This window comes from Callorhinus ursinus, unplaced genomic scaffold (genome assembly GCF_003265705.2).
Source record: "Callorhinus ursinus isolate GAN/ISIS: 27379988/994484 unplaced genomic scaffold, GSC_fseal_2.0 scaffold14, whole genome shotgun sequence".
Taxonomy (NCBI): domain Eukaryota; kingdom Metazoa; phylum Chordata; class Mammalia; order Carnivora; family Otariidae; genus Callorhinus; species Callorhinus ursinus.
Window position 1 is genome coordinate 8,888,590 of NW_027397076.1, and position 14,847 is coordinate 8,903,436.

The 14,847-nt window shown below is 36.5% G+C and overlaps 1 protein-coding gene across 9 annotated transcripts in view; it reads right to left on the reverse strand.

The window, feature by feature from the left end:
• Nucleotides 1-14,847, reverse strand: part of ANO4 (anoctamin 4) — a 444,815-nt gene that overhangs the window by 96,760 nt on the left and 333,208 nt on the right. For 8 of the 9 annotated variants that reach the window (XM_073900417.1, XM_073900416.1, XM_073900419.1 and 5 more), the window contains 2 exons: nt 13,151-13,257; nt 22-77 (listed from right to left, as the gene is read on the reverse strand). In XM_073900417.1, the coding sequence (XP_073756518.1) occupies nt 22-77; nt 13,151-13,257 (163 nt within the window). The remainder of the gene's footprint in view (nt 1-21; nt 78-13,150; nt 13,258-14,847) is intronic. The other variant, XM_073900420.1, reaches the window with a different exon arrangement.

Genomic DNA, 14,847 nt, shown 5'->3' on the forward strand with positions numbered 1-14,847 from the left:
AGAGGAAAGGCAGGACAATACCTCATGCAGAGGAAATGCAGCTTCATAGGAGCCATTGGTAAGCAAACGATTCAGACCTAAAACAACAAAAAAGTTCAGTTTGAATTAATACTGGGTTTGAATCCTCACAAAATTCAAGACTAATATAAGGGTGGTACTTTTTGAAGAAAACAACTAGGGTTTCAAATGTGATTCAAACCCAGCTGGGTACTCCAACAGTTTAGAAAGTTTGGCTATCTGCTAGGAAATTGGAATCGAGAGCTGGGAAATTGGATTTTCAAATAGAAAAAACAAAACAAAACAAAACGGTGAAGTATACCTACTACAGTGCCAGGCACAAAGATGGGAATGTACTGAGAAAAGTGGGTGAATTTATCAAACCCCCCAAAAAGGTTTTTCTACCAGGAGCTCTTTTTACATTTTCATTCAGAAGCTTTAATGTGGATAAATCTAACCCTTCTGCATTGGACTAGCGGTATGATTTTGAAAAAGTCTTCTTTTACTCAGGCCTCAATTTTTTCATACATAAAATGGGGGAGGGGTGTTGGATATGTGGATCTTTTTTAGAGAGAGAGAGCACATATGCACAAGGGAAGGGAGGGGCGGAGGGAGACAGAGAGAGAGAGAATCTTAGGCTGCATGCTGGGCATGGAGCCTGATGCAGGGTTCGTCCTCATGACCTTGACTGAGATCATGACCTGAGCTGAAATCAAGAGTTGGACACTTAACTGACTGAGCCACCAAGGTGCCCTGGATATGTGGATTTTTTAAAAAATAGCTTTATTGAGGCATAACTGACATACCATAAATAGCACAGATTTAAAACATACAATTTGAGAAGATTTGACTTATATATGCATACCTGAAACCATCAGCACAGTCAAGGTAGTCAACATATCCATACCCCAAAGTTTTATCATGCCACTTTGTAACTGCACTCCTCCCTATGCCATCTCCAAAGCAAACACTGATCTGCTTTCTGTCATTATGAGTTTGCATTTTCTAGAATTTTATATAAATGAAACTATACATCATTACTCCTTTTTATCTGAATTCTTTCACTCAAGATAATTTTTTTATTGCTGAGTATTCCATCATAGGGATATATAACTGTTTATTTATTCCCCTTGATATTTGTTTCCAGTCCTCAGCTATTACAAATAATGCTGTGAGCATTTATGTAGAAGTCTTTGTATGGATGTCTGCTTTTATCTCTCTTTGGGAAAATACTGAGAAATGGAATAATGAGATCATATGGTGGGTATATATTTAACTTTATTTGCCATCTGCATATCTTCTCTTGTGAAATATCTGTTCAAATCTTATGCTCATTAGTTTTTTTATTATTGAGTTATGACTGTTTTTTATATATTCTAGATGTCTTTCATTAGACATATGCTTTGATTTTTTTTTTCTCATAGTATGTGGATTCTCTTTTCATTCTCTCAAAAATATACTTCAAAGAGCAAAAGCTTTAATTTTGATGAGGTTCAATTTATCCATTTTTTTCTTTTATGAATTGTATTTAAGAAATTCCCAACTAACCTAAGGCCACAAAAATTTTCTCCTGGAGTTTTTATAATCTTAGGTTTTATATTTATTTATTTTTTTCCTCAAGATTTTTTATTTATTTATTTGAGAGAGACAGCACAAATGGGGGAAAGGGACAGAGGAAGAAGCTGACTGCTGAGCAGGGAGCCTGATGCGGTGCTCAGTACCAGGACCCTGCAATCATGACCTGAGCCAAAGGCAGATGCTTAACTGACTGAGCCAACCAGGCGCCCCTAGGCTTTATATTTAGATCTATGATCCATTTGAGTTAATTTTTATATATGGGTTCATTTTTTTTTTTGCATATGGGTATGAATTGTTCCAGCACCATTTTTTGAAAAGAGAATCCTTTATCTACTGAATTGTCTTTGAGACTTTGTCAAAAATCAATTGTCCACATATGTGTGGCTCTACTTATGGATTCTCTATTCTGTTCCACAGATCTATTTGTCTATCTTTACATCAATACCACACTCTTTTGATTACTTTAGGTCTATAATAATTCTTGAAATCAAGAAGGGTTAACCCTCCATTTGTGCTTTTTTTTTTCGAAGTTACTTTGGCTATTTTAAGTTGTGAATTTTTTAATCAGCTTGTAAATTTCCATAGACACATACACACACACAACCTTGGGAGTTTGAATGAGATTGCACTGAATCTATAGATTAAATTGGGGAGAACAATATTGAGTCTTCTGATCTATGAACAGGGTGTATCAGGGTATATTTTTTAAATCTTAAATTTCTCACAAATGTTCTGTAGTTTTCAGTGTACATATCTTACATATCTTTTTTTAAGATTTATTTATTCGCGCGAGAGAGAGATGGGGAGAGGCAGGAGGAGAGGGAGAGAGAGTCTCAAAAAGACTGCTCTGAGCACAGAGCCCAAGTGCAGGGCTCAATCTCAGGACCCTGAGGACCACAACCTGAGCTGTAACCAAGAGTCAGATGCTCAACAGACTGTGCTACTCAGGCACCCCTTACATATCTCTTGTCAGATAAGTATTTCATATTTTTTTTATATTATTGTAAATGGTATGGTCTTTAAAATTTTAATTCCTTAGTGTTTGTTGCTGGTTTATAGAAATACAATTGAGTTTTGTATATCAGTTTTGTTTCTTGCAACATAGCCATACTCATTCTACTAGTGTTTCTGTAGATCCTGTTGGAGCTTCTATACAGATGATCATGTCATCTGAGACTAAGGACAGTTTTACTTCTTTTTCAATTTGGACGCCTACTATTTTTCTTGTCTTATTGCATTGGCTAGTAAAATGATGAAGACAAGAGAAGACTTACTTGTCCTGTTCCTTATCTTGGGGGAAAGCATTTAGTTTTTACCATCAAGTATAATGTTAACTATGAGTATTTTATAGATGTACTTTACTAAGGTTGAGGAAGTTCCTTTCTATTCACAGTTTGCTGAGTTTTTATTAGGAATGAATGCAGAATTTTGCCAAATGCTTTTTCTGTATCTGTAGAGATGACCATGTTGTTTTCCTTTTTTACTTTGCTGAAGTAAAACAACAAACAACAAACAAATGATCATACAAAAAGCCAACCTTGCAGACCTAGATAAGCCCTACTTGATCATGATGGATTATCCTTTTTATATATTGTTGTGTTTTATTTACTAAACTTTGTTTACAATGTTTGCCTCTATATTCAGGAAGTATATTGATTTGTAGTTTTCTAGTATAATCTTTGCCTGGTTTTGGTTCCTGGGTAATACTGCTCTCATATTCTCCGCACTTCAATTTTATGAAAGAGTTTTGTAAAATTGGTATTATTTCTTTCTTGAGTGCCCGATAGAATTCACCAGTAAGATAATCTGAGTCTGTGGGGGTATTTCTGTGAGAAGATTTTCAAGTACAAATTCAATTTCTTTAATACATATGTATCTAATTAGGTTCTTTCTTCTCATTTTTAATGCTTGTATACACAAGTTTATTTTTTTTTAAGTTTTATTTAAACCCCAGTTAGGTAACATACAGTGTTATATTTCAGGTGTACAATGTAGTGGTTTAACACTTCCATATATCACCCAGTGCTCATCACAGTGCATTCCTTAATCCCCATCACCAATTTAACCCATCCCCTACTCACCTCCCTTCTGGTAACCATTAGTTTATTCTCTATAGTTAAAAGTCTGTTTATTGGTTTACCTCTCTCTCTTTTTGTCCCTTTGCTCATTTGTTTTGTTTCTTAAATTCCAAATATGAGTGAAATCATATGGTATTTGTCTTCCTCTGACTTATTTTGCTTAGTATAATACTCTCTAGCTCCATCTGTATCATTGCAAATGGTAAGATTTCATTCTATTTTTATGGCTGAGTAATATTCCATTATGCATTTATACCACATTTTCCTTATCCATTCATCAGTTGATGGGCACTTGGGCTGACTATTGTAGATAATACTGCTATAAACATTGGGGTTTGTGTATCCCTTTGATTTAGTATTTTTTGTATTCCTTGGTTAAATACCTAATAGTGCAATTGCTGGATCATAGGATAGTTCTATTTTTAACTTTCTGAGGAAACAATACAGTTTTCCAGAGTGGCTATACCAGTTTGCATTCCCACCAACAGTGCAAGAGGGTTCCCTTTTCTCCACATCCTCACGAACACCTGCACAATCTACACATTTAATGCAATACCTATCAAATTACCAACAGCAGTTTTCACAGACCTAGAACAAACAAAAATTTGTATGGAACCATAAAAGACCCCAAATAACCAGAGAAATCCTGAAAAATAAAAACAAAGCTGGAGGCATCACAATTATGGTTTTCAAATTATATTACGAAGTTGTAGTGATTGGGGCGCCTGGGTGACTCAGCTGGATGAGCATCTGACTCGGTTTTGGCTCAGTTCATGATCTCAGTGTGGTGGGATTGAGCACTGCATTGGACTCTGCACTCAGTGCAGAGTCTGCTTGAGATTCTCGCACTCTGCCCCTCACCCCACTTGCTCTCTCTCTCTCAAATAAGTAAATAAAATCTTTTTTTCAAAATCTGTGGTCATCAAAACAGTATGGTACTGATACAAAAACAGACACATAGATCAATAGAACAGAATAGAACATCCAGAAATTAACCCACAATTATATGGTCAATTAATCTTTAACAAAGCAGGAAAAAATATCCAATGGGAAAAAGACAGTCTCTTCAACAAATGGCATTAGGAAAACTGGACCACTGTCTTACACCATACACAAAAATAAATTCAAAACAGATTAAAGACCTAAATGTGAGACCTGAAACCATAAAAATCCTAGAAAAGAAGCCAGGCAGTAACTTCTTTGACATAAGCTGTAGCAACCTCTATCTAGGTATGTCTCCTGAGGCAAGGGAAACAGAAGCAAAAATGAACTATTGGGACTACATCAAAATAAAAAGCTTCTGCAGAGCAAAGGAAACAATCAGCAAAACTAAAAGGCAACCTATGGAATAGGAGAAGATATTTGCAAATGACATATCTGATAAAGGGTTAGTATCCAAAATATGTAAAGAACTTATATGACTCAACAGCCAAAAACAAATAACCCAATTAAAAAATGGGCAGAAGACATGAATAAACATTTTTGCAAAGACATACAGATGGCTAAAAGACAGTTGAAAGATCCTTGCATCACTTATCATCAAGAAAATGCAAATCAAAACTACAATGAGCTATCACCTCACACCAATCAGAATGGCTAAAATCAACAAAACAAGGTTATTTTTTCTTGAATGGGTTTTGATTATTTGCATCTGTCCAGGAATGTGTCCATTTCACTTAAGTTGTTGAATTTATTGACAAAAGATTATCCAAATATTCCCTTAATATACTCCCAACATTTTGGTTGACAGCATGCCTCCTATTCCTGGAAATTTAGGAATTTGTGTTTTCTCTCTTTTCTTCCTGATAAGCCTGGCTCGAAATTTGCATTAGTTTTCCGTCACTGTGTAACAAATTACAAGAAATGTAGTAGCTAAAAACAATAGCCATTTATTATCTCACAATTTCTTTTGGTCAGAAGTCTGGGCATGCTTTACCTACATTCTCTGCTCTGGGTCTCACAAAACCAAAGTGAAAGTTGGAGCAAGACTGCATTCTTACCTGGAGGTTCAACTAGGAAAGGATCCACTGATTATTGACAGAACTGATTTCCTTGCAGCTGCTATGTTCATGACAACTTGCTTCTTCAAAACCAGCAAGAGAGGGCGGGAGTCCCTGTTGCCTAAAGTTTCTGAGCTGGGGGCAAGCCTAAACACTCTTTTAAAGGGCTTGCCTGATTAGGTCAGGTCCACCCAGGATGATCTTCCTTTTGATTAAGTCAAAGTCAAACTGATTAAGAACTCTTTCCCATCTGGAAGATCTAAACTTTTCCATGTAATGTAACATAATCACAGGAGTGACATAATCACCTTTGCAATACTCTATTGGTTAAATGTAAGGTATAGTTTCTATCTACACTTAAGGGAAAGGAATTACACAGGGCATGACTCACTGGGAAGTCACCTTGGGTGTGTTCACCATAAGGTTTGTAAATTTTTTCAAAGAACTAGCTTTTGGTTTCATTTATTTTCTCTATTTTTTCTGTTTTTTATTTCATTGATTTCTTCTCTTCTATTATTTCCTTTCATCTACCTACTTTAATTTCTTTTTCTTTTTCTTGTTTCTTAAGGTGTAAGGGAAGGTCATTAATTTCGACATTTCTTTTCAGATATAGGCATATGGTACTATAAACTTCTCCCTAAGTACCACACACTTTTTGATATATTGTTTTCATTTTCATTGGTACAACGTACTGATTTTTCTTTTGATTTCTTCTTTCACTGAGGAGTTATTTAAAAGGTATTAGTTTTAAATATCTGTAAAATTTCCAGAGATCATCTTCATATTAACATCAAATTTAATTCCACCGTGGTCAAAAAACATACTCTGTATGACTTGAATCCCTTTAGATTTATTGTCTTGTTTTATGTCCCCAAACATGGCCTATCTGGGTTATGTTCTATGTGCACTTGAAAACAAAATAAGACAAAACAGGTATTCTGCTGTTGGGAGTAATCTAAAAGATCAGTTATGCTCACTGATAAAGTTGTTCAGGTTTTCTCACCCTTACTGATTTTCTATTTATCCTCTTAATTACTGCAAAGAAGTACTTAAATATCCAACTAAAATTGTGGAGTTGTCTATTTCTCTTTTCAGGTTTTTCAGTTTTTGCTTCATGTAGTTTGAAACTCTAGGCTTTTAGTATTGTTATACCCTCCTGATAAATTGCCTGAATTTACTTTTATCCCTGGTAATAGTCTTTGCTCTGAAATCCATTTTGTCTGATATCAATATAGCCACTTCCGCTTTATTTTGGTTAAGCATCTTATATAACTTTTTTGAACACCTTTTACTTTTAACCCATTTGTGTCTTTAAAGTTTCTTGCAGGCAGCAAAGAATTTAGGCCTTGATTTTTTACTCAGTGTATTAACTTCTGAATTTTGGATTGGGATCTTTAGAACATTTATGTTCAATGCTCTGTGAATTATGAGGTGTTCCAATTTCACTGGAAATCCTTTGGGGTTGTTCTTTCACTGGCTTGGGGTAGTTTCCTAATACATATGCACTAATTAGTACTCTGCTAAATACTTAAGGGGGGCCCTCTAATGATCTTCAGGGTTCTCTCTTGGTGGAACTTTCTGCTTTTTGGTACTTGGTTCTGTGAACTCTAACTGCCTTGGTTTCCTTGGACTCTTAGCAACATCTTCTCAATTCAGGGAGTCTACCAGGTTCTGCCTGGGTTCTCCCTCCCTAGGCTGCCACCTAGAAACTATATCAAAGTAGTAAGCTGATGTAATCATGGCACTCACCTGATTTGTTTTCTGTCTCTCAAGGATCTCTACTCTTGGCTGCCCAACATTCAGTGTCTTGAAAAGGATAGTCTCCTGCACTTTTTTTTTCTTCTGTTTTTCCTTTGATTATTTCAGGTGGGAGAGTAAATCTTGTGCCTGTTACTCCGTCTTGGCCAAAAGTGGAAGTTGAATGTGTTGGTCTTTAAAGTGTCTTTCAACTCAAGATTTATGCTGCTTCCTAAAATGTACCTCAAGGATGATGACTAGAAGGGTGTCTCTCAAGTGGCTAATAGGGGAATGCTCCCTACGCTTAGATCCTGAATGGAGTCCAGAGGCTTAGTCTCACTGGAAAATGGAACATGCACTGATTCACTTTTTATTGATGCAGGGTTAATCAATGTTTAGGTACATTTAATCACAGTAATACAGTAATGTGTTTTAAGATGACTGACATTAACACTAAATGTCTAAGAAAAACGTGAAATGCAAATATCTGTAGGGCTTTTGTATTTTGTCTGGCAGGCAGGAGGCCCTCAATAAATACCTTTGTAATGAGTGGATAAATGATTATGTGGAAAGCTCTGATTGACTGGAGTCTCTATTGAGAAATACACATATCTCATCAATAAACTGAATTTCAAACATCTCAGATATTAGAAAAAAACAGAATTCACAGGAACCTAATAAGAGACTCTGACGATGACCCCGGTAAGTTTATCATAATTTATCAAAGTCCTGCAAAGTGAGAAAGTAGTTAATATTTGAAATCTACCACTTCACTAACGTCCCCTTTGAGCACCAATTTTGAAAATACAAGTCAATTTCAAATTTTATGTACTTATATTGTTAAATAAATCTATGTTGATCTATAAATTGCTCTATTTTGAAAGTGGATTTCAACAGGTTTGATTTTCACAGTTGTAATAAATTCAGAGTGAATCCAGAAAACATATAGTGGTAGTTTACACTCCAGCAAAATGTCCTTACAAATCATGTTTACAAATCAGTATTTTTGTGTTATCTCTAATCAATGATGGTTCATGGAAGATGAAATTCAGAAAGAGTTTCAGGTAGAAAATAACATTAGATAAATACTATTCTATCAATAAATTAAATTTTATTCTAATATGTTATTTCTTTTATTTATGAAACCAAAGATGACAATGAAACATCAGATCAACAAGCATTTGTGGTTTTACTCCATATTTTTCAGCATAATGCCTGACCCTAGGTTAGTAATTTACTCTGTGATTGGTCACTTCTAATTAGATACTTCTCCAGGTCATCATTACCAATTTCCAAAGCACTGAATTGATGAATGGATAAAGAAGATACATACTATATATATGGTATACACACACACACACACACACACACACACACACACCTACACATACAATGGAATATTACTCAGCCATAAAAAATAATGAAATCTTGCCATTTGCAATGATAGGGATAGAGCTACAGAGTATTATAGTAAGTGAAATAGTAAAAAATACCATACGATTTCACTCATATGTAGAATTTAAGAAACAAAACAAATGGGCAAAGGGAGAAAAAAACAGAGGGGAGACAAACCAAGAAACAGACTCTTAACTATAGAGAACAAACTGATGGTTACCAGGGGAGAGGTGGGTGGGGGATGGGTTAAATTGGTGATGGGGAATAAGCAGTGCACTTGTGATGAGCAACGGGTGTTGTATGGAAGTGCTGAATCCCTATATTGTACACCTGAAACTAATAAAACACTGTATGTTAACTAACTGGAATTTAAATAAAAACTTTAAAAAATAAAAGGCACTGGAGTTCTTGGATAGAATTCTCTTTCTTTCATCAAATGAGAAACTTTTATAAAGATCATTTCTTACTAGTAACAATACAACACTTCCTGCATTCCTTTAGAATATTTACAAATCACTGTCTCTTTTTCTTTTTTTAAATTTTATTTTGTTATGTTAATCACCATACATTACATCATTAATTTTTGATGTAGTGGTCCATGATTCATTGTTTGCGTATAACACCCATTGGTCCATTCAATACGTGCCCTCCTTAATACCCATCACCAGGCTAACCCCTCTCCCCACCCCCACTCCTCTAGAACCCTCAGTTTGTTTCTCAGAGTCCATAGTCTCTCATGGTTCGTCTCCCCCTCTGATTTCCCCCCCTTCATTTTTTCCCTTCCTACTATCTTCTTTTTTTTAACATAAAATGTATTGTTTCAGAGGTACAGGTCTGTGATTCAACAGTCTTACACAATTCACAGTGCTCACCATAGCACATCCCCTCCCCAATGTCTATCACCCAGCCACCCCATCCCTCTTACCCTCTACCACTTCAGCAACACTCAGTTTGTTTCCTGAGATTAAGAATTCCTCATATCAGTAAGATCATATGTTACATGTCTTTCTCTGATTGACTTATTTCACTTAGCATAATACCCTCTAGTTCCATCCACGTCATTGCAAATGGCAAGGTTTCTTTTTTTATGGCTGCATAATATTCCATTGTGTGTGTGTGTGTGTGTGTGTGTGTGTGTGTGTGTGTATACCACATCTTCTTTATCCATTCATCTGTCAATAGACATCTTGGCTCTTTCCATAGTTTGGCTATTGAATCACTCTCTTTTTGTCTCCATCTTGACTACTTTTGAGCTCACATTTTGAGATGCAAACGTTAAGCACAATAATTGCTGAATGGCCACACTGTACACAATTTTTACTGTGTAAGGATGCTGATGGTTAGACATTAATCATGTTTAAAAGATCTTCAATTCAGTTCAACAAGCACTCCTACTATATGCCAAAACTGTGCTAGGCAATGATGATAGATGAACAAGGCAACTTATTTACAATGAAGGAGCTTATCGTCCAACTAGCGGTTTTTAGCTGCAGATTCTCAACACACTAATGTATTATAATAAATTGTGAGGTGTGCTGCAAGTTATAGTATCAACATTCGTGAAGGCACTGTTTTTTATAAATTTGCATTTTATAAAATAATTCAGACTAGCTACTGCCATAATCATTTCACTTCCATTTTTTTTTTTTTAGCATTTTCATGATACAATGTTAATGGAAAAAGGTATGATAAAAGTTAGTGTAGTATACCCTAAGTCTGTTAAAATTACATGGGCAAATGGGGGATAAATATGAAAAACTTAATATAATATTTAAATTATTTAGTACACCAAAATGTTAACAGTGGTTCTCTTTAGGTGGTAGAATTTTCACAATCTCATTGAAAATAAAGAATTCAAGATAGTAAGAGTTGTACATGATTAATTATCAAATAAACACTCTAAAAGTAATTGCCATTGGAATTCATGGAAAGAGGGAAGAACTCCTTCAAGCTGGAATGGTCATGGAGGACTTTATAGAGAGGACATGTCTCAAAGATGGGTGATTGATGCAGAGAATATGAAGATATACCAATCCACAACCCCGTTGATGTTAAGAAAGATCTAAATCAGGTTTGATTTTACCATACCCACCTACATAAACTCTCACTGAACATATTATTTCAGGTGTATCCAGATTTGAACTGGATAGCTATCATTTTCTCTCTATTATATTTTAATTTATGCAGCTTGGGATCAAAGTAGTTTTGGCAGCTTCACATACGAGTGACTCACACTGAGCTTGCATTCAACTAAGCCTCTCAAGTCTGTTCCTCTCATGATGTTGTTGAGCAACAATTCTCCCACACTGTACCAGGGTAGTTGTTTTGCTGAATTCGAGTGTAGGACTTTACATTCACAAACGACTAAATGTCATCTTGTTGGAATTGCCTGAGATTTCCAGATTACCGAGATTTTTTAGGCTCCTGACTCCAATGACAAACATATTTAATGCATTCTTCCAGAGTCCACCCCACCTGAAAGCTTGATGGGCAGGCTGTTTAGGCCAAGTACCAGTTATCAATATATTTGCCCCTTAGCTTCAACTACACTTTCACTGCCTACTTTGCAAAAATGGAGCTAGACCTTTTAAGTATTTCTCCTTTACCAGTTGTACAATGTTAAGCTTTGTCAGTAGAAGACACTGGAAAGACCCTGGAGGAGGAAGTTTGTCTTCCTGGCACCAATCCACTCCCCTCAGCAGGCTTCTGCAACACATGGCTTCTACGGCACCAACTTCCTATAGGGCGTGATGGCCAGTAGCACATGACACCTCCCCAAGGGCAGGTATCTCCTTGAACAGCTTCACAGGGCAGTGCTGCTGGTGCAACACCTCCCTGTGAATGGCTTCCCTGGAACCCCTGTAGGCAGTTCCCCCAGAAAACTGCCCTGCCACCTAGTGAACCACAGCTACACCACTTCCAACAAAATCTAGGTCTCAGCTTTGCGGGGAGAGTCTCTCTAGAAGTGGTAGCTGCCCCTAATATCTGCTACATCTTTATTCTCTAGAGTTCTCCTTAACCTTTACTAGCCAATCCCTGATTACTCCAATCCTCCCTCATAGTTTTTATATTAATATAAATATTTAATAATATATTTTATATTAAACTTTCTCTGTAAAAATTATGTGTGATTTTTTGTCTCCTGACTAGGTCATTATTCAAACGATTGATAAAAATCTTGTTTGGAAAGAGATAAGGACAAAGCCACCTGAATTCTCTTGATCTATGATAATCTGTTTAATAAGGGAGAAAATCTGGTAATATGGAAAGATTCTCATAAAAATGCCCCAAATATAAATTATGAGTGTCCATCAATAGATGAATGGATAAATATGTGGTATATATACATGCCCCCCCACACACAATGGAATATTACTCAGCCATAAAAAGAATGAAATCTTGCCATTTGCAACAACATGGATAGATCTAGAAGATGGATTGCTAAAAGAAGTGAGTCAGTCAGAGAAAGACAAATAGAATATGATTTCACTCCTATGTGGAATATAAGAAACAAAACGAAGAATAAAAGAGATAAACCAAGAGACAGACTCTTAACTAAAGAGAACAAACCGATGGTTACCAGAGGTGGGAGTAGTTGGGTGGGTGAAATAGGTGAAGGGAATCAAGGTATACTTAACAGGATGAGCACTGTGTACAAAACTGCTGAATCCCTATATTGTACACCTGAAGCTAATGTAACACTGTATATTAATTATACTGGAATTTAAAAAGTCAAATGAAAAACAAAATACATATATATGAATTATGGAAGCTGTTTAATGGGGAAGGTGATTATTTGGAGAATTTCCTTATGTGTGACAGCTCATCTCTTCACTTGCCTAGAACAACTCCCCCTACCTCCTTGAGGCCCTGCCACCACCAGCTTCCCACATCAGCCCCTTCTTTTCATCAGGTCTCAGTTCAAACCCTGGCTTCTCAATGAAGCTTCCCCTGACCACTTCATCTCAGCTTGAACTCACCATTTCAATTTTTTCATGTTACTCACTGTATTTACTTATTTGTTTATTCTCGGCTTTTAACTTCTTGAATATATGCTCCAGGAGAGAACCATGCCCATCTCCCCAACATCCAGCCCAGTGCCTGGCACATAATAAGCATTTCATAAATATTTGTTGAAACTGAGAGAATTTCTCTTTGATCTTAGGTAAATGAGGAAACATGCTATTTTAAGGAGATCTAAGGATGATATTAAGATTTTTACACTTGTGAGTTATCCATCAAGGGAGTAGAGATTTTATAAATGATGAGCGATTCTAGAATTGATATAAACTTTATAAAACCAAAGGAAAAAAGTCTGTAATCCCCAAAATTAGATGTAGCTTGTTATACTAATATACTACTTACCAATTTTGTTTTTTCCTTCTTCATACTTTATTCTTTGTAAAATATGATGTACGATTCTACTTCTTGTGGCATTGTTGAAGAAAGTGTCTTTGTTGTGTATGATGAAGCTGCACACACATATTGAAAACACAAGCTGAAGGTTAACTGGAGATGATGAATCTAATCTTTGACATAATGTGGTATTACTCATACAGAGATGTCTTCAATCAGTCACAGAGAGGATAGGTCTGGAACAGCATAAGAGAGCCCAGAGATCACACCAGGGGCTGGAGGCTCACACACCTCAGTAGTTTTGGTTCTTGGTCTCCTGAGCATTAACATAATTATGCCAGGAAGGAGCTGGATCTAAATTCAATTAAGAAACCTTAAAATAAAATAAATTTTTTTCCTCAGTAAGGTCATTAGATAATTCAACTACAAATATATTTTGTTTTTATCTCCTCTCGTCTCCCACCCCCACCCCTTCCATGTCATAACCACCTGGTTTTTCAGAAATTTTAAGAAGTGAAACTGGTTTGGGTGGTGGATATAGGAGTTCGGTAATAAGCTCTGGTCTGGCTCAGGGCCTCTGTCTGTTCTTTTCCCATGTTCCTTGCTGGATGGGACTCCTCTCCTAAAGCATATACTTCAAATTGCTTTCTTTCTCAGCCAGTGGATGACCCAGGGCTCACACACACACACACACACACACACACACACACACACACCCCAAGACACTGGGTTTCCCAGTGGATACTCCTACCCTACTGATGACTGAGAGGGTTTAGGTGACAGAGCTTCCAGGACCACAATACACAATATCCAGCATGAAGTGGCCAAATGGTACAATATTAGACATACTGTAAGTATAACTGCTTCATAAATTGTGAAGTTTATTAACTCAGCAAACTTTTATGAGGTGGGGGTGGGGACACTGTGCAAGGCATATCAACATTGGCAGCCACTGCCTTCAAAACCCAGTTCATAAGCCGCCTCACCCAACAGGCCTCCTCACCCCTCCAACTCCACTCCTTTCCCACAGAGTTCAGTATTCCCTCCTCTGTGCTACTTCTTATCTTGTAAGCACATCGATTTATCAATTATTCTGCACTGTCACTTTTTTTCATTCATTCATTCATTCACTCTTTCATTCAGCAAATGTTTATTGAGGACTCTGTCTAGGGTACTGATTACAGAGTGGTAAACAAAACAGATAAAATCTTTGTTCTTGAGAGGCTTACAGTCTAGCAGGAAAGACAAACCATAAAGGAAATGAACATAATCGTACAGCAGAGATGGGCAGAATCAACCTTCCTTTGCATGTCTGTATCCCACACAAGACTGTGAACTCATTCAGGAGAAAAGTTTGAATCATACTAATTTCTGTAGCTCCAGCATCTAGTGAGTGGCTGGTACAAATACAGGTATATGTTTTTGAATAGCAGTAATTGAGGGTCATTTGGATTTATGTTGGGAAAAGTGCTATTAAATGTTTTTCTTCAAGAAGATGGATTCCCAAAGTTGTCCAAATGTCAGGAGGAAGAGAGAAAACTGACCTAGAGAAGATAGTCCAGGCACGGGGTCTGGTTTGGGAACAGCAGGGAATGTGAGTTTGGGATAACATACAAAGGGGATAAAGGCCAGAGAATATGAAAATAAAATGCAATTCATCTGAGTTGATTCCCTGGAGAAGTATTTTCCTCTCACTTTTACTTCCC